Source organism: Symsagittifera roscoffensis, chromosome 5 (assembly GCF_963678635.1).
Source record: "Symsagittifera roscoffensis chromosome 5, txSymRosc1.1, whole genome shotgun sequence".
In the NCBI taxonomy this organism is placed as follows: Eukaryota; Metazoa; Xenacoelomorpha; order Acoela; family Convolutidae; genus Symsagittifera; species Symsagittifera roscoffensis.
The window spans coordinates 63451965-63471458 of NC_087066.1; the positions used below are offsets into that span (position 1 = coordinate 63451965).

Below are 19494 nucleotides of genomic sequence, written 5' to 3' on the forward strand. Positions count from 1 at the left end.
GTCAATTTTAATCGTTTTTAAATAATCAAATTTATTCTTTTTGTTTTCCGAATCATAAATTGCAAGGATCTAGTCTGAAATGAGACAAATGAATCTCAGTGAAAATGAGTACAACCAGACTCTTGCGATGTCTCCTTGGCTACTTATTGTTGGATCTGTCTTACTAGTTGCTCTGTTAATAGCTTTGCTTGCGATCTACAGACACCTAAAAGGACTTTTTTGCTATTCTGTTCGTCCGTTGAGTTTTGTTTGACAACCACCACTCAAAGGAACTGATTGCATCTGGAGCGAAAGTTTTTTTAACCTCAAAGACAAATGAATTTAGTTCACTGTGATTTTAAAATTCAGACAAAGAAGACATAAATTTAAGATTTTTGCTTGGCTGAATATGAAATCAGGGTGACCACTTGGTCACTATTGGTCACTATTTTTTCAATGGTCACCAAAAGTCACTATTTACAACAGTTTTTGGTGACGGACCCTAAAGTTTTTGTAAAGGCGCCTTCAACCAAAACAGGCACTTTTTAGTGCTTTGTTGGCAAAGCTTGAAAAATTAATTTGGTCGACCTAAAAAAAAGGTCGACAAAAAGTTCAAAAATTGTCATAGTCACTATTTTTCTCTTAAAAAAGTTGTCACCCTGTATGAAATATGAAAAAGTCCTAAAAAGATCCGAAAAGACTTGAGAAAAATCAAAAACGCAGCGAGGCTGAACCACTCTTGAAAAAGCAAATGCGAAAGAGAAAGAAGGAAAAACGGCGCAAAGGGAGCACGAAAGAGTCTAAAGGCAGTAAAGAATCGGAATCGAAATCTGCTAACAGCGAGATTGAAATCCCATCTTCAAAAAGTCCAACTTCAGTTTAATAATTGGCTTGTTGATTTGAAACTAAGTTAAGAACCAATGACTCTCAGATAAATGATGTCTCAATTTTTTCACGAATTGAATTGAATTTAAGAACTGATAAGAGAAATTAATTACCTCTAAAATTCACATGGTCTTGGAGAAACTTTGTGTTAGTGTTTTTTTAGGCCAAGCTAGGAATCGTCGGACTAGGTTGATTGCAAAATCATAAAAGTAAAGCCGTTTTAATCAAATAAAGTGACTAAATATTTTTTTTAGAAATTATTTAATAATTTCATGAGCACAGCAACTGAATCTCTTTATTTGTATTCTTCGTTACTTGATTGACAATGAATATCTTGTTTTCAGGTAGTAGAAATGTCCGAGTTCTGGAAATCAAATCCGCGTAAATTTTGCGACTTCTGCAAATGCTGGCTCGCGGACAACAAAATTTCAATCAGCATCCACGAGAATGGAAAAGGCCACAAGGAGATGGTCCAAAAGAAGATCTCATCGTCCCATAAAGCCAGTGTGAAAAAGGAAAAGGAGGAAGTTCAGGCCAAGAAACTATTTCAACAAATGGAGAAAAATGCAAACAAAGCTTATGAAAAGGACCTTGGAAATGTATCATCTACAGCGCCTGCCTTTTTCGAAAGTGTTTCTATTGGTCCGGGAAAAAGTAATCAGAATCCAGATGCGAAAGGTCAGAAACAAAAACGAACTCATGATTCGAAAAGCGGTAGCAAGAAGTTTAGCAAGCATCCAAAAATGGAACCGAATGATGAACCAGAAAACTCATTGGAGCCCGAGTGGTTTGAGTTTAAAACCAACTCGGGTCAGCCTTATTTTATACATGTAGAAACTAACGAGACAACTTGGGTCAAACCGGAGGACGCAGTTATCATGAAGGTACACGACAACGTCGCTGTCGCAGAAACGAAATCTCAGGACGGCGAAAAATCTGAACCCGAGAAAAAAGGTAGTGCTTTTCGGGATGTTTCAACAGTTACGGGGTACCGCAGTAGCGCGGAAGTTAACGGTAGTACAGTTAAAATGGAAGCAAGAGAAGGGGCGAAGGGACGCGAACTAGCCTACGGATCTTTTCAATTGGTTGCAAATGATAACCAATCAGATTCGACTAAGTTCCCAATTAAGCTGGATCTGCCTGAACAAACTGATAATTCGCATTTGTTTTCACATTGAAGACGAAGAAAGAGATGAAAAGTTGCAAATTACAGAGAAGAAAATTGAGATTTCTCCGAGTGAAGATGATTTTGGAAGCGAAAACGGAATTAAGAAGGAAGCTTCAAGTTTGTTTAAGAAGAGAAAATTTGGAGGAAACAAGAACAGAAATATAAAACAAAGAGATGATTTCTAACAGAGAGTGTTGATTGTGTAACGTCAGCAAAAGACGTTATTCGAGTGAAACTGTCCCGAAACAAGAAGTGAATTTGGAGTAGCAGTTGACGATATAGGTGACCGGCAGCCAACTGCAAAAAGAAGGTGCAGAAAGTCTTCATTGACGCAGGCTGCGTTAAACTACGAAATGTCGTCCTAAATTTATAAAAATTAAGAAAATTGTGACATTATGAACTTGTGTAGGTTTATGCAACAGAACCAATATAATTGTTCCGATCAATGGAAGTCTGTATGAACTTTGTATTCGGGTAGTGACGTGCGCAGAATTTTTTAGGGGGTAGGGGCGGTTTTTAGGGGGTAAGGACCCTATTCTGTTGAAAAGTTTCTGCGTCGCTGGCAATTTTTTTTTTACAAAAACAGGCCAACAAAATCGTTTGAGGCACTTTTTGGCTCTCCCCTTAAATTAGTTATATTAGCCTTAAGGTGCCTTTAGAAAGTTTTTGAGGTTGGTTTGCCAAAAATGGATACAGTAAAGTTATTCCTAAAGAGGACTATTTCGAAAGATTTGGCAACCAGAATTGGGAGAAGACTGTTGTTTAGTTTTTCTTTTTTTTTTGTTTTCTACGAAGAATCAGCTACCTAAAATGTACGTCGAAGTGATTTGAGAAATATTTAATATTAAAGATCTTTCAGTCGTGATTCGAACGACATTCAACAATTTGCAAAGTATTTCCCCACTTTCGATAAAAATCGGTTTGAAAGTTCTGATTTTTCATTTAATTTCAAGCGTGTAAAGCGAGCGAGCAGGCTTGCAATAGCATATTATTGGGTACTATACTTTTTTCCCGTATAGAACTTTGTCTCATTGAACTGATGGTACCTTGGTTCATAAAGGATTCAAATATTGTAGTGTCTCTTGCACGCTTAGCCTGGTGGCAACGAATACGCCTGGGACGGCAAAGGTCTTGAGTTCGCATCTAACCAGGACCAGTTTTAATTTCAAAGGGTAATTGATCGAACGGAAATTGTTTTCAAACGGCTCAAAAAAATTTCGGCCGATTATTTGTCTGCTTTTTTTTGTCGTCTTAGTTGCCACATCTGAGAATAGTTTATTGTAGCTGCAAACAATTTTAACTACAGTTGTTATTAGCATCTTAAAAAACTGACCCAATCAAGGTTTGCTTTTCACATTGGTTGTAATTTAAACAGCTCGATTTGTTAAAATTTAACTTTTTTCTTTCTTTTTTTTCGTCTTTTTTATCGGCCTAATTAATATCGACTTAGTGGTCTCTTTTGCGTCGTCACGCCCGAAAATTTTTTTAACGCGTGTGTGTGTTCTCTGAGAGGAAAGCGAACTTGGCTTTTTTTTATGTTTCGAATTTTTCAGATTTTCCGGCTTGATGGGTTTCTGTGGAGGTTTTCTCGGCTTTGTTGTTACCGCTTGGTAATTACAATTTAAATTCAAGCAACTATCTGGCTTAGAGGTAAAGCAACTGCTTGAGATGGCAAAGATTTGCGGTGCGAATCCGGCTGGAACTTTTTTTTGCAAATTAGAGTATTCTTGAGACGATTAAGCCCGGGAGTTTGATTCTAGTTGAGACTTGTTTTTCTTGCAAAAAGAAAATTTTGGCTAATTTTGATCATTGTCTTTCTGATTATTTTAGTCTGCTTAGTGTAGCAGAAAGGACTTTTTTGAAAACCTGGCTTCTGGATAGCATTCACAAAGCTCTTTTTAGATCTTTTACTGGTGCAGGCTTTTTTGTTTTGGATATTTTGGGCTTTTGTTGCAAATTTTATTGACAAAAATGATTTTTCGATTTTTTTCGTTCGATTCTCATAATATTCATATTTGCATCGCAAGTGGTGAGAAGCTCAGCTTCGCCTCTGTGTTATGCTTAATTTAGGTCGTAAAAATTTAGTTTTAGTCGATTAAATTTTTTTCTGGGTGTGTTTGGCGCCATTTTGAGGATCAAAAATTCTGCATTGTTTTTGTTTTTCTTCTTTTTTTCGCTCAAAAACTTATCTCCAATTTGCTTATGTGACCATGAATTGCGAAATTGCCTATGTTCTAATTTTTTTTGAGGTTTTAATCACACCACACAGAAAAAAAACACGCTTATTTGAAAAAAACTTTGTTTCCTATTTTAAGGACTATGATCGGAACATTCTGTAGGATTTGCTTATTAAATGGTTATTTGTTTTTACTGGATTTTAATTGAATTTTGCTTTAGACATTTTTTCAGTTTTTGGTTGTTAGAGCGATTAAATATCAACTGCTATGGCCAACTAATCGTTCGTCTCATTAGTCGGAGAACAATAACAAGTTTTAAATTCATAGGTCCCATGGATCTTTTGATAAGTCGAAATTTGTTAAATTTAGACCAACTTCCTCCCCTCTCTTCTATCTTTCTTTTTTTGTATCTCGGGTAGATCTTTCTTCCCATTAGCAAGAGATTATCTGAAGCTAACTGTTCAATTCAGCGGAAAAGCTTTTTCAAAGCATGTCCCATTATAAAGTATTCCCCAAGATATAGTTGCCCAGAAATTTATGACTGAAACTATTTAACTGAATTAGAGAAGCCTCGTTCAAGAAATTGACCCAGGCGGGGAAATAATTCACAACGCAACAATATTATTGTTTTCTGAATTTTATGGATTCTATGGAGAACTTAATTCCTTGTATTGCTAACTTCTGTTTTTGTTTTCTTTTTGTTTATATTGTGTTTAACTCTTGTTTAATTGCAGCTTCTTGCAAGTTTTCAGTTTGGCTTTCTCGATTAAAACTTTTCCCGGTAATTTCAAAACCTCGTACGCGCAGATTTCACTAATTGTATAAAATTATGTGATATGACATAGTTAGGAGACGCGGTGCTAGTAAAGTCTTTAAGTTTTGTCTGAAACATTTGGATCACATTTGAGTAAGAATAGCTGGTTGCTGTGCAAATAGCATAGAATCTTTCGACGACTGATTCAAGAGAAGTCAGAAAGGGTGTGGTCCTATCGTCTCTGTTTAGCAATAAGCGGTCTCGATTTTTCCTGTGATTGTTTTGAAAATAGACGTTTAACTCGACTTGGTTTTACTTTTTATATAGATATAAGTTTTCAGTTTTCCTTGAGCTCTTCGACTATTTTCAACCTGTCTGGCGTTTGTTTTCATGCTGGTGAGCATGCGAGCGTCAGTGTATCAGTACGAACTTTTTTTTTCTTGCCCAACTCGCAAATATTAGTGTTCATTGTATGTGTTCATTTATATGGAAATTTCACTGTAGTACTGGAAATTACATAGCATCTGTTTTCTGCTTTCTGTGTTTGTCATTAGTTATGCGAACGTGGCGGAGTGTTTAGTGCGTGAGACTCATAATCTCGAGGTTGCAGTAGGTCGTAGGTTCGAATCCGAGTGGCAGTCGAATTTATACTTATTCGAGGCTTATTTCTACTTTTTCCTTTTGCGCTTTAGCTGCTTTTTGTCGTATTCTCGCTAGTGTTTGCAAACCGCAGCTTCGTCTCTGTGTACATGTATATGATTAGTCCTCAAATTACTTTCATGCCAATATATCAATTTTCAGGAAGTTGGTGTAATTTTTTTGTTTTCTCAGAAAAAAAATTTTCTCCGATTTGATTTAACTTTTGCATATCAGTTGAACTAATATACAAATCAGCACGGAAACAGAGGGGAAGCTGAAATAGCGACAGAAAATGATAAAAATAGAACAAATGAACAATTATTGTGACATAATTAATTTGGAAGTAAGAAAAGCCTGAGAACAAAACTCTGGTCTGGAATAAGTGGCCTGGAATAATTTTTGGCAAAGAAAATTTTGAGAAGCTATAAAACTCGAACTCAGTTTGTTTTTCCTCCTCAGAGGCTAAAAAATGTTGAATGCCATGAATTTCAGTCGTATTGGTAATTGAATAAATTAGTTTGCCTCGCAGCGGCAGAATTCGTTTCGCTTAAATATTTTGTGCCTATTTTTTCCATTATCATAGATAACTGCTGAAAAGGGCAAATAAATTACTTCAGAACATAGCCAAACTTGCAATTTTTTAACCCCATAATTTCACCAAAATGATCGCAGGAAAATATCTTAATACAGTTGAACTCAGGGAGGCGGTCGGTATCTTCACCGGGAATTTTTTTATTGATTGTTTTTATCACTGAAGTTGATCTGAATATTGTTTTGATCTTGGAAGTTGATCTGAATAAAAATCCACCCCAGGCTTATATATTCTATTACTTTGCTCGATAGTCGAAAAGAACGTTTACGTAGGCTGTCATGAATCTACACATAAGGACTCCTATGATGATTAATGACCCGTACGGGTCGTAAGTTGTTGTTCTTTTTCCGCTGGGGTAGCGCGTGGGTTAATCCGGTCTTGATTAAACGTCTTACGTTGATCAGTTATGCATATTTTGAGGGAAAACGTTGTGGCTGAATTTTAAAGAATGAACAAAAATGCAACATTAATCAGAATTGAAAACAAAACTCAATTTTCAATCATCGGGTACATTGAAAAAAAGTCACGCTTCTGGTATTATTGAAAAACTCACCTTTTCTTCCCTCGCTTAAGCGCATTTGTACTTTGCCTACCGTCTGTTGGCTATGCTTTTGTTCTCTTTATTTAAAAGCTATCTCCAGCCGTCTATTGTCGATTTTTCAGGAAGTTCATAATCTAGTTGCTTATGATGTTCAGTTTAATTTCAGATAGTTTGAGCTGGATTCTCAATTTAACTATTTAGTGCACTATATCACAAGAAAACGTTGCCTGTCTTCCTACTACTGGTTTTTTTGTACCAGAATTGTACCCAACTTTAGACTTTACTAATTTGTGGCTCTGAACTCTTGTAACTGCCATCATCGACTAAGAATACGGAAGAGTCATTCTCTGGCTGTTCGTCCTTGGAAACAATCTCCCTTGATCAAGTAATTTTTAGATTTTAGATTTTTTTTAGCTCAGAAGTGGGAATATATCAACAGAATTAATTTTTTTTCAACAGTTAAAGTAAAGTTAAATAAACCTGAGACAACAATGTGAGCAGGATGAGATCTAGGATTTTCTCGAGGGGGGCGGATTTTCAAAAAATTTTCGAAAATTTTGACTTTTTTTAGGTCGACCAAATTGATTTTCGGAGCACTCCAAAAGCACTGAAACGACGCTGTTTTGGCCAAATTTTGGCAGCATCTTCGCGCCGCTTTTCGGAAAACTTGGGCACTTTTCGGAAAATTTTGGGCACTTTTCGGAAAACTTTCAGAAAAAAAATCGCGTTTCTTTTGGCATGCCCCTTAAAGTTAGTATATATTGGCGCCGAAGGCGCCCTTAGAAAAATTTTAGGGTCCTTCAACAAAAATGGATTTCTTAAAAAGTACCAAAGAGGGGACCCTTCGGGTCAGCAGGGTAAAATCCCTGAAGTGGGGGTGGCGTCCGCGCCCCTCCCTAAATCCGCCCCCTGAATGAGAGTTTCAATTTTTCCAGCATATTTCAAAAATTCGTGGTTCCTAGCTGTATCATACTACTTGGTATCTGGCTTGAATTTTTTTGTGAAACAGTTAATATAATCATGAAGCTGAATGTATTCAATAGTGGGAGTTAGGAACAATGGGTAATATAATTAGAAAGAAGCAGCAGAATGGCAGAATCGACCAACGTTCCTCGTAGCTTCAAACTTCTGGATGAACACGAAGAGTCGATCAAATATGGAGATCCGATGATCTCATGGGGACTGGCGGACTCAGAGGACATGGACATGCGGGAATGGGTCGGCAGCATCTTCGGACCACCAAAGGTAGGCAGAGATACTTTGTGCTGTTCATAGATCCCTTGATGTAGAGACGCCATTTATGTATTTAGAGACCCCTCAAAGTTAAAATATTAACTGTTATCATTTGGTAAAATGTTATCATAATTGACATACTTTTCTGTAGACGACGTTTGACTCGCGTATCTACAGTCTGAACATCAGGTGCTCGCAGAATTACCCGGACGAGCCGCCCTCTATCTCATTCAATACCAGAATCAACCTATCTTGCGTAGACTCAAAAGGAAAGGTATGATTGAACTAGCTCATTATATTTCTTCTCTGAACTGTTTTGGAATTTTTGTCTCTCAATTACTAAAGGAAGTCAACTTCTTTTTTCTGCAAAGAGCTGAAAAGTTTTTTTTTAGTCTATTGCGGATAAAAGTCTTAACTGTTATAGTTATAATTGGTCTTTGATTCGGTTATAACTAGGTGCTGAATGAGAAGGTGGATTGTTTGCGCAACTGGAGGAGGGAGTACACGATTAAGAAGGCCTTAGAGTCCATACGCAGCCAAATGTCCCACAAAGAGAACGCTAAACTGCAGCAGCCGGCAGAGGGCACACCCCCATACTCACAATGAGTACAGCATATAACCAACACCAGTCCCCCCCACACATTTAGCCCCACTCAAACCCTCGCTATCAACAGCTACCACTCCCTTCCTTATGACGACCATTCATTAATGGAGCCTAATACATGGTAACTGGTCCGATATCGTCGAAGAAATGAAAAATCAAAACGTCTCAAAAATGTTTTTGAAGCAAAACTGAAATGAAGAGAAAATGCCCATTCAACGAAGTCATGATGGTATGGGGAAAATTATTGGTGCGATCTATTAGGTTTCTCGGAGTGATTTGTTTGTTTTCCGTTGTGATCATTTTGAAACTATTTTGAGCTTTCTTCCACTGATATTTTCCAATTATAAGATGAGAACGAAGACTGGAGTATGAAAATAGGTAACGTTTAATTCATTCATTTTGAAATGCCAGCAGTTTTTATTTTGACAATTTGATAACTACTTCTTTATTTTTTCGTGGACCAGGAGATTTTCGGTGAAATGAAAGTACCCAGTTTTAGCTTGTTAGCTTCCGAGAAGTAGTTGTCTGAAAATAAAAAGCTAGTAGATAAAACAGAATTGAATAACTAATAATTATTCACTATCTGGCGCTGGATTACATAAGTAGTCTCTCTAGCTAGAACTTCTCTTGTTACGCAAATCGACTTCACTGACCATGCCAAAGGACCTTGTAGGGATAATTAAACATCGTATTTGGAACAACAGATAGTTTTTATCTTCTTAAATTTCAGTGAAATCTAAAGAGGTCTGCTATTGTAGTCTAATGCCTATTCTCTGATAATAAAGTGCTAAATACGGTTAAATTTTAATGTGAACGTCATACCTCTTTTATTAATACTATTTTTGTATGGAATTCAATATTTTTGCATTACCTTTGAGGGCTGAAGTATCGAGGTCATGACTGCTCGCATTACAATTCAGCTGAAATATTTTCGTGCGTTACTAAATGAATTGCAATTTCAGTTTCAGGCGTTTTGTTATATTGTGAACTGGAAGATGGCTTGATAATGACATGAACCAATTCAATTTTCTTTCTATAAAACATTTTTTTTTTTCAGAAAAGTAAACACCAATCTTGATCTCAGAACATGCCAGCCTTTTATGCTGTACAACTTGAGCTATGCAAATTTTCCTATGCCAACTGCAAAACTTACTTCAAATACTCTCATGTTGTCAGCCGATGTGTGAAAACGATTGTATGAGACAGGGTGATCTAGGATTTGGGTTAGGCGAGTTGATTTCAGGAAATTTCAAAACTGCTACTTTAAAGTGCCAATGAACGGAGTGAGTATTCAATAAAACTTATTGAATACTTATTGAGTATTTTTTTTGTTTGTTTTCAGTAAATGAAGTTGAATTTGACATCTTAAGGTCATTTGTTTTTTTTTTCAGGAAAAGTTGATCTTTGTTCACATTCCAGTAACTATAGTAGTTACACGTGCAAAGTGTAGTGTGTTACTACAAGGCCACTTTTTTCCAGCCTAAGTGGCAATTATTGGCGCTACTATGGTGGCACTTGTTTTTTTCTCAAAAGTGGTGGAAAGCCCGATGCTAAGGCTAGCTACTCTGTGTGTTGCATGTTTTGCTAGTCGATTTTTTTTTTCAGGAAACAGTCTTAAAATTTGTTCGCGCTCAATTTTGATTTTTCGCGGTTTGATTTCTTTTTAATTTCAGTGCATTTCCATTGTTAAAAGGAAGTCCATTATTAAAAGGAAGTCACTATCGAAGAGCAAAAATGTTAAGGTACGAAAATTGTGATTGACTTCTAATTTCGAAATGGAAATTACTTATCAGATATCCCAGTGAAATAAAAGTTTTGCCTATTGATCCAATTTTCTCAAATTGGGTTAATTTTAACAAAAAGGTGTCCATCATGAATTGTTCTACAATTTCAAAGAACTTTAAAGCCATCTATTTTTTTCTTGGGAATTCAAAAATTGAAGTTTTTTCAAAAAAAAAAATACTAGTCTGTTTTTGTTTCAGTTTCATTGCGTTCATTACTCTTTTTCAACTGTCAGTTGGCTATGTTTTTCCTTTACCCGACAGCCTCCGAAAATTTTTCATTTTCTCATTTCAGTTTCTCAAATTACCCTACCAAAATCTGAGACAAAAAAATGTTAATTGAGATCTCCCCTGCATAAGTTGCCACGCCCTAGTTTTTGCAGGCAAAGCTTTGTGGCATCAGAAACTGTCAAAATATATGAAACTTTGACTTTTCTTGGAAGCTTTTTCCTTTCTCAAAAACCACCATGCCAAAAATTGGAGATCAAAGGTTTAATAATCAGAACCGTTGTCAGGAATCCTTTCTTGTATAAATGACTGCATATCATTTTAAGAGATATAGAGTTTGTCTCAGTTTGAAGTTTTAACCGTTTTTTGGAATCTTCTGACGTTTCTCTAAAACTAAACAGCCAAATTTTACTTATGTGCTATTAGTTTTCTCTATATATCGGTTACCCTCCAATCGTTTTGAAGAAAAGCATTGTAGGACTGATCAAAAGACCATTTCTTAGTTTTTGTTTGTTTTGGATTTTTTTTTCGAGAACAGTGGTACCAAATGTGAGATTGAAAATTTCTGGTTTTTTTTCGAGAACAGTGGTACCAAATGTGAGATTGAAAATTCAATCGAAGAACAAGTTATAGGGTTATTCCCTGCTTGAATGGATTCTCCCAATTATCATTCTAAACGTTGGAAAAAATTTTGTTTAACGTTTTTTTCTTTAGTTTTTTTTTGGTTTTTAGTCTTTTTTGATCACGCCATCATGCCTAGTTTGCTAATTTTACACGCTATCGTTTAGTTCCCGAATCAGTTCACTCACTAAAAATGACATTAATTTGAGGAAAATGAAAAAACAATTGTCCTATAGCTTGTTTTTTTGTGTTCTATAATTAAACATTAAATTTTAAATAGGTTATTAATATGCTATTTTTTTCAGTAAAGTTAGTACATTCTTCTAATTTTTAGGCATAATATTAATTTTTTAATGAAAATTCTGATGAATTTGTTCTGAGACCATTCATGTTTTTATCCGTTTTACTGGCAGTGTCATAAACTAAAACTTCCTACTGAAGAGTTGATTGAAGGTATGTTTTGTACAGTTTCGGAATTTCTGGAGATTTGAAGAAAGCCTTTAATTGATACTGGTTGATGTAAGTTGTCGCATTTTGATGTTTACAAATCTGATACGATTTTTGAATATTAATTTTTGTCCAATTGTATCGTTTAAAATAGGTTGACTTTTTCAATGCAAACTTGAACACCATGCTCTTATTTGATGTTGATTTAGATGCAATATTCATAGTTATCGAGATATCAATTCGGGAAATACATTTTATCAGGTTAACAACTTGTTTAACAAAATCACTTGAATGTTATTTGCCGACAGACATATCTGGCCAATAGATATCAATCAATTTGCAGCTGACGACTATACTTTTGAGCATGTTTTTCCTCACTATTAATTTTAATTAAAAACAGGTATACCTATTTTTTTGACACTTTCCGAAGCTAAGTTTTAGTGATCTGTTTTTTTTTGTTTTTCATTTTGTTAAATTTTTCGGCTCAGCAACTTTTTGTCTAGTTTTTCTGTCGACTGACCTGACATGGTATTTTATAGTTCCGCTCTGCCTCTGTGTGCAGTTGAAGGCAATTTACGGTCTTCAATAACTAATGTGCAATTAGAAAGCTTAGTTTAAAATTAGATTTAAATAAAACAATTTATTCAGCAAAATTTTCTTTATTCTATTTTTCTGGACTGGGGTCCGTTTTACTTCAGAAAAACCAATATATAAAATTTTCTAGAAATCGGAAGAGCTCAAAAATTCTCGAAGTTTCTCTCAAAGGTCGAAGTTTTTCAAAATATTTGTTATTATTTTGTGTTCTTTGTTTCATTCACGTTGTTCCAACTGTCTGAAGGAGCTATGTCGGAGTTGAAAAAGCAGAGACTCACTTCTATCGAATGTGTCGTCACTTATCAGTTCACAATAACCGATTTTGAGTTCGCTAGGAAAAGTTCTAATTCCTTAGAACATTTATTTTGTATTATTTCCTCTGATGCATCTTTATGGAAAAACAGCGATATAGAGTTAATTCACTCTAATTTAATACTAAAAATGAAGTGCAAAATTTATTAAGACTGTTTTTATCGACAACGACTAACTGAACTTTTTGAAGCTCGAATTATGGTCGAACCGTTTAGTTTGATACCTCACTGAACGACATAAAAGTTTTTTTTTGAAAATTGTCCAATTTGATAAAACCTGGTTTTTATTAACGCGATCGAGTAGCATTCGTTATATTGAAATTTACTGTTCCAGGATTTTAAAAAAATGGTTTTACCATAGAAAAAAATAGTTGTGGATAATTCATTTAGCGCTTGTATGGCAAAAAAATTCTGTAAAAAAAATGAAATTGTTGTGCTAAACGTTAAAAAAATTTGGTTTATCTTTTTTCTTTTTTTTATTCTCAATCATTTTTGAAGACACGTTTTGTCGATCATGCTTGATCGAAAAAAAACTTATGCTATTAGTTTTCTCTACAGATTGGTTACGCTCTTATTTTTTGAGAAAAAACATTGATGGACTGATCAAAAGACCATTTTTTACGTTTTGTTTGTTTTGGAAGTTTTTTTGTTTTTTTTTCTAGAACAATGGTACCAAATCTGAGACTGAGAATTCAATCGAAGAACAAGTTATAGGGTTATCGCCCGAATAAATGGATTCTGAAAAATTGCGGATTTTGAAAAATTTTGACTACTTTTTTTTAGGTCGACCAAATTGATTTTCGGAGCTCTCCTAAAGCACTGCTGTTTTGGCACTTTTTGGAAAATTTTTGGAATTTTTTTTTTCCAAAACGCGGTGGAGGGGGAGCGCGTTTTTTGGCGCGCGCTCTCCTCAAAGTTAGTATAGTTTGGCGCCTTTAGAAAAATTTTAGGGTTCTGGATTTCTTAAAAAGTACCAAAGGGGGACCTTTTAGGTCAGCTGGGGGTCAAATCCCTGAGGGGGGTGTCATCCGCGCACTCCCTAAATCTGCCCCTGCGGTATATCTCTTTGTTACTTTCAGAAGAAAAGTTTTAGTGATCTGTTTTTTTGATTTTTCTGATAAATTTTACGGCTCAGCGACTTTTTGTTTAGTTTTTCTGTCGACTTACTTGACATGCCTTTTTTAGTTCCGCTCTGCCTCTGTGTAGAGTTTAAGGCAATTTACGGTCTTCTGTTCTAATCTTAAAAACTAGATTCAAATAAAAAATTTATTCAGCATATTTTTTTAATTCTATTTTTCTAGACAGGGGTCAGTTTTACCTCAGAAAAACCAATTTATAAAAGATTCGAGAAATCTGAAGAGCTCAAAAATTCAGTTTGTATTTTGGAACTCAAAGGTAGAAGTTTTTCAAAATATTTGTCATTTTTGGTGTTTTTTGTTTCATTCAAGTTGTTCCAACTGTCTTAAGGAGCTATTTTGGAGTTGAAAAAGCAGAGGCTCATTGCTATCGAAAGTGTCGTCACTTAGCGCTTCACAATAACCGATTTTGAGTTTGCTAGAAGAGTTTTAATTGTTAGTAGTTTTATATTATTTCCTCTGATGGATCATTATGAAAAAACAGCGATGGAGAGTTTATTCACTCTAAATTTGCACTAAAAATGAAGTACGAAAATTATTTGCACTATTAAGTAGGAAAATTATAAATTATTATATCGACCGACCCACCCCACATACGGCTCTAAAGATGATTCAATATGAGTTAATGCGCTTAAATTCAGATGCCACTATATGCAACATTGATAGCCGGTTGAGAGACCAATGTTCCGAAGACAATGATTGAAGTAAAAAAATTCATGAAATGTTCAAAAATATATTTTCCCGTTTTTTATGTGAAGTTTTATTTTTCAGTAAATTCTGATGGATTTATTTAAATACGACAGTTCTTATATACGCTAGTCTTTAAATCGCAGGAGAATTAATTTCTTGTGTTATTTAGTCTGAAAAGCGGAAAATTTCAGACAAGTTTTTCTCGATACAGAAAAAAAAAATTTGAATTTTTCGGAATCTCAATTGCGAATATAATTTTAATAAGTTCCCACACTTGACTATCAGTAAGCTTTTATTGAGGAGCTAATAACTGGATAGAGAAAAACTCTTGCCAATTCATTTTTTCTTTCCGTTACCTAGATTTCGCATTTGAGATGTAAAGAGCTTGCTTCATCACATTAAACCCAATGACGGCTTATGTACAATGAGATTAGAGTTGATGTCTACGTTTGTAGTGGCAAGTATTTTGGGTTTCGATTACGACCGGGAGCCCATTTGTTTTCAGATTGAAACATTTTTCTTTGGAAAAGTTTGATTGTCGGACAATCGTTTGTCTGTTTATTTTTTAAGGCTTACTTTCCGAATAAAAGTTTTTTCTGCTGGTCTAAACAGTTTCTTTGCTTTTTCCTGTGATTTGTTAATTCATCACCCATGATTTAAGTACCCTTGTGATATTTTTTTTCCTTTTTTTGGCTTTTTTCGGTATAATAGGTTTCGGCTTATTTTATATCGATTTAGTGGCCTCCTATTGCGGAGAAAATTGCAATCGTTCGAGACGGTAAAGTCTTGTTGTTCGAATCTGTCCAGGACCTGTTTTTTTGCAAACTAGAGTTTGTGTGCTTATTCGGATTATCATCGGTCTGTTTTTTTTGTCGGCTTAGTTTCTGTACGCCGACTTTTTTTGAAGGTTCAGCGTTCTTCCAATATCCTCAGCGCCCATCATGTTTGACACGTCAAAGCCCGGGAGTTCGATTCCAGTTAATTAATTGAATCAAAATTGAAAACGAAATCAGTTGAATCAATTATGCTGACATGCTCTTTTTCGAAAAAGTTGCGGGGGACCCATATTTTTAAAACATTTTCTCAAAAACTACCCTAAATTTGAGATTTTAGATTCAATATAGAGAACGAGTCGCGAGAAGACCCCCTAATTTAGCGACTGCGCCAAACTTTTTTGACGCCCAAATATTACAGCTCTCGGAAAAAACAAACTTTCGATTTCTCAACCGTTTTTTGAAACTTTTTGAGTTTTTCTCGAAAACGACGTGCCCTAATCTCAAATTTTTGGCTTTAATGGATGGAGCAGATTTCTGAAACTCCACTGCATAAGCGGCCACTCTCAAAGATTTTAATACAAAAATTAATGGCCTTGGGGAAAGTCAAAACTTTGATTTTTGGACCGTTTTTTGAAACTTTGTCTTTTATTGAAAACTGCTCTTTAATCTGAGTTCATAAGTTCAATGGAGATAACAGGTTATGTGAAGGCTAGGTGGATAAGCGGCTCTACCCAATTTGTCGACATAAAAAGTTATGGCTCTCGGAAAAGTCAATTTTTGATCGGTTTTTGAAACTTTTTGACTTTTCTCAAAAACTGCCCTTTAAAATCTGAGATTTTTGGTTCAATAGAGTAAACGAGTAATGGAAGCTTTCATGAATTAGCAGCTACGCCCAATTTTTCTTACAAATATGGCACTCGGAGACGTCAAATTTTTGATTTTTTGACTGTTTTTGACCGTTCTGATAAGTTTTTGGGAGAAATTCAATCCTCTTTGTTAAAATACTATGCATTTGCAAAAGTTGTGGAAAAAAAACAGTATAGAGACAAATGGGAGGTGGAAAAAAGAAATCTAAGCTGAGAACCAGATTCTTTTCTCAAAAAAGTTATCAAGAAACAGTAAAAAAAAATATTCGCTCTCGCAAAGACTTTTTTGACAACATATGAGTTTACATCAAAGTAGCCATTTTCGTACGGGGTTCTTACAAATTTTTCTCCGGAGATTTTTTATGAAGTCCTAGTTTTGGAAACAATTTGGAAAGTATTGCCCAGTACTTCTCCAAGTGAAAGCAGTATTGAGTTTGAAATTGAAACGTATCGTAATCTCCACTTGGATATGCGTGATATCAATCTAAGTTTGAAGCTTCAAATGATCAAAGGAAGTTTATTTGCTGCTTTCAAAAAACAAAAGTCCGAAAAAAAGCAAAATCAGAGGATAAATCAAACGAGGAACCAGAACTTTACTTAACTTATGTAAACTTTCTACTACAATATATATTCTCCAATTTTGAAGATTATTTTAACAATACAATGGCTGACTACGCCAATGGTTTATACCCTGATAAAGCCAAAATATCAAACGAATTCAACTCGTCGGCAGTGAGTAACAAAGGAATACTTGCTCGTCATGGATACAGTTTTGAAGAATATCTTTGGCATTTGATATGCATCCGTTAACTGATAGACTTAATTATAAACTATATAAACAATATTTCAAATAAATTAGAAACTCTTTTTCTCTCTAAGGAATGCTCACCAATGATTTGTTTACTTGCAAAAGTTATTTACTACCAAATACCAAAATTGGAAGTAAATTTATTTGAGCTAGAGCTAATTTTAACAGGCTGTCTGATAATCCAAATGTTAAACTTAAAATAAGCGATTGTTCGGTGTAAAATAGAAAAGTTTTAGTAGCTGAACCTAATCATCAATACTTGCATAGGAATCTGGAAAGAGAACCTGCTCAAAACAATTACACTGAAACTATAGCAAGAACCTTTGTCATTCCAATTCGTCAAAACCGATTCATACACTGAAATAGCTTCAAAAACGCTCCAATAAGAAAAAAGAAGTTGCAATTTATGCAAAATCAGCTGTTGCTGGATCTTTTTATGAAAGTCCTTCCACATGTTTTTAATTTCAAAAAAGAGAGTTCAAAATTATCCTGATTGGAAGAGCAATTGTCTCATTAGACACAATTTTTTTTGTTGCCCCTTTGTTACAACAAGTAAAACAATGCTGTTGACGAATATTTTCCAGCTCTGCCTATGGAAGATTTTCAAAGTCACTTATTTCTTGTTTTTGACTTCCTTTTACTTCAGGATGCAGCTAAACAGTTGCATTATTCAGAACTCTATGGAGAAAGCTTGAGATTAGAAATGTTTTTCAAGTTTTCCTAGGAACAAGTAACAGAGGTGGTAGTCTTGGGAAACAGTCGCTAAAAGTGTTCAAGTTTTTTAAGTTTTCAGGTTCCTATATATTAGTGTAAGCTTTTTTGGGACTTTTCGTCGTTATTGTCATGTACTATCTATTTTCTATTTCTTCAGACTTAAATCTTTTGAAAAAGCAGACAATGAACGCTGTTTAATTGAAAATCCGAGATGTTTTCTTGAACCTAGACGGTAAAAAAGTGTTCAATAACCTCTGTCCACTAAACGAGACTTGTGTATATGACTTTGTTGACTCAGTAACTAAAGATTCAGCAAGTGGATAGCTTTTCACTTGTGCAAGTTATTGAAAAAAATCCTGAGCTCAAGTTCAAGTATATGGGATCTTACCCCTCTGATAAAGTAAGTCAACTAACAAAATACTCTGTTGCAACCATCAACACAGCTCCAATCAATAATAGTGGTGAACACTGGATCACGAAAGCCCGAATTGAAAAAAAAACCTATATTTTGCCGATTCTTCAGGTCGAAAAAAAAATTGGTTACTTTCCAACAAAAGACTTTAAAAAATGGTCAATTGTGTGAGTTCTACACAATTTATTCAGCATTTATTCTTTTTAAAATCTACCAAAGAAACTGAAAAAGATCCATGACGTGCTTGTTTTGAGTTTTATAAGCAAGCTTATGTAAACGTGTAGTTTTATTTGTAAGTGTAAAATAATGCAATAAATTTATCATACGATGCAGTGATTTATATGCTTTCTTTGTTTTTATTTTTTTCCCAAATCACTTAAAATTATTAAAATTTCAGCAGCTTTTAGCTAGGTCGAGCATAAGAAAAATTAGGTCATATCTTAAATTAGATTGAATATTATCGTGTTTTTTATAAAGGAATTCAATTTTTTTGGTAAGAAAACCTCAGTTTTTGAGCGAAAATTTTTACTTTTGACTTACAATGAACCAGAAAACACGAGCCACACGTTCTACATCAATGTTATTCAACACTAAGATAACGCGTTTTTAAATTTTTCGGAAACAATCAGAGGTTTCCAGACAAAATCACAACAAACAATATTTTTCTTACCCTTCTCTTACCATGCCACAAACCATGAAGCCTTACCAAGTCTTTTCCCTATCCTAATACATTGTGCACCCTAATTTCATTGTTAATATATATCATGGAACACCGGAAATCTATAACGTTTACTAATACATGGGGTATTTCATGCACCTCCTCCCCCACTTCAGCCCCAACATCTAATACTAATATGTTTGTTTTGTTTTATTAGAAACATTGAAAAAAGTTGATCATTTAACCCTGATTGTAAGTGAACAAACCAAGTTTCACTTACATAAATCTTGATGACTTTGTTTCAAACAAAAGTCCTCAAATGCTCTAATAACAAGAGAGTTGCATCATAAACTGTCTTGCATTTAGGATTTCATTTAGTTTTTATGCACTTTCTTAGTTCAATTCAAGTTCATTCGCTATGAAGAAGGCAATTTGGGCTCCTTAGTTACTGAAACGGAATCGGCGGAAAAACGTGATTGACTTTGATTTTTAGCTTTTCCAGCGAAAAAAAAATTTATTCACTGATTCAGTATTTTTATATTAGCTAATTTGAACTAAAAAGTGCCAAAATACCAAAACCACCATCTTTTGCTAAAATACCAAAACCACCATCTTTTCCATTATTGGTATGCAGATTTTATACTGAATCAAACGAAACTAAAAGCAATTGCAATTGATAAACTTTTCACAATTACATGAAATCATGATAAGACTTCATACAATGATTTGAAAAATTTTTAATTTTTTTTTGTTTTTTCGTGAAGATTAACTTAAATAAATTGACTTAAATTAAATTTCAGTTACATTGCACATTATTTCAACCACATTATGATTCTTAGGCTCTGCCATAGATTTGAAATCTCTTTTCAATGGTATGCAG

At 34.6% G+C, this 19494-nt stretch overlaps 2 protein-coding genes across 2 annotated transcripts; both read left to right on the forward strand.

Annotated features, from left to right (window-relative positions):
* Positions 1–1212: 1212 nt before the first annotated feature.
* Positions 1213–2042, forward strand: LOC134846822 (WW domain-binding protein 4-like). The gene has a single exon (XM_063864218.1). It carries the CDS (start codon positions 1218–1220, stop codon positions 2040–2042), a length of 825 nt encoding a protein of 274 aa, XP_063720288.1. The 5' UTR covers positions 1213–1217.
* Positions 2043–6900: 4858 nt separating this feature from the next.
* Positions 6901–9343, forward strand: LOC134847024 (ubiquitin-conjugating enzyme E2 variant 1-like). Its single transcript, XM_063864510.1, has 4 exons — positions 6901–7120; positions 7811–7980; positions 8120–8242; positions 8425–9343. The coding sequence occupies exons 2-4, from the start codon at positions 7825–7827 to the stop codon at positions 8572–8574; spliced, it is 429 nt and encodes a 142-aa protein (XP_063720580.1). The 5' UTR covers positions 6901–7120; positions 7811–7824; the 3' UTR covers positions 8575–9343.
* Positions 9344–19494: the final 10151 nt, after the last annotated feature.

Excerpts from the sequence above, each read along its gene's own strand:
- LOC134846822 (XM_063864218.1), top strand. The coding sequence starts at position 1,218 with ATGTCCGAGTTCTGGAAATCAAATCCGCGTAAATTTTGCGACTTCTGC.
- LOC134847024 (XM_063864510.1), top strand. The coding sequence starts at position 7,825 with ATGGCAGAATCGACCAACGTTCCTCGTAGCTTCAAACTTCTGGATGAA. Across the intron at positions 7,981-8,119 it reads GCATCTTCGGACCACCAAAG|ACGACGTTTGACTCGCGTAT; the intron begins GTAGGCAGAGAT and ends ACTTTTCTGTAG. Across the intron at positions 8,243-8,424 it reads GCGTAGACTCAAAAGGAAAG|GTGCTGAATGAGAAGGTGGA; the intron begins GTATGATTGAAC and ends GGTTATAACTAG.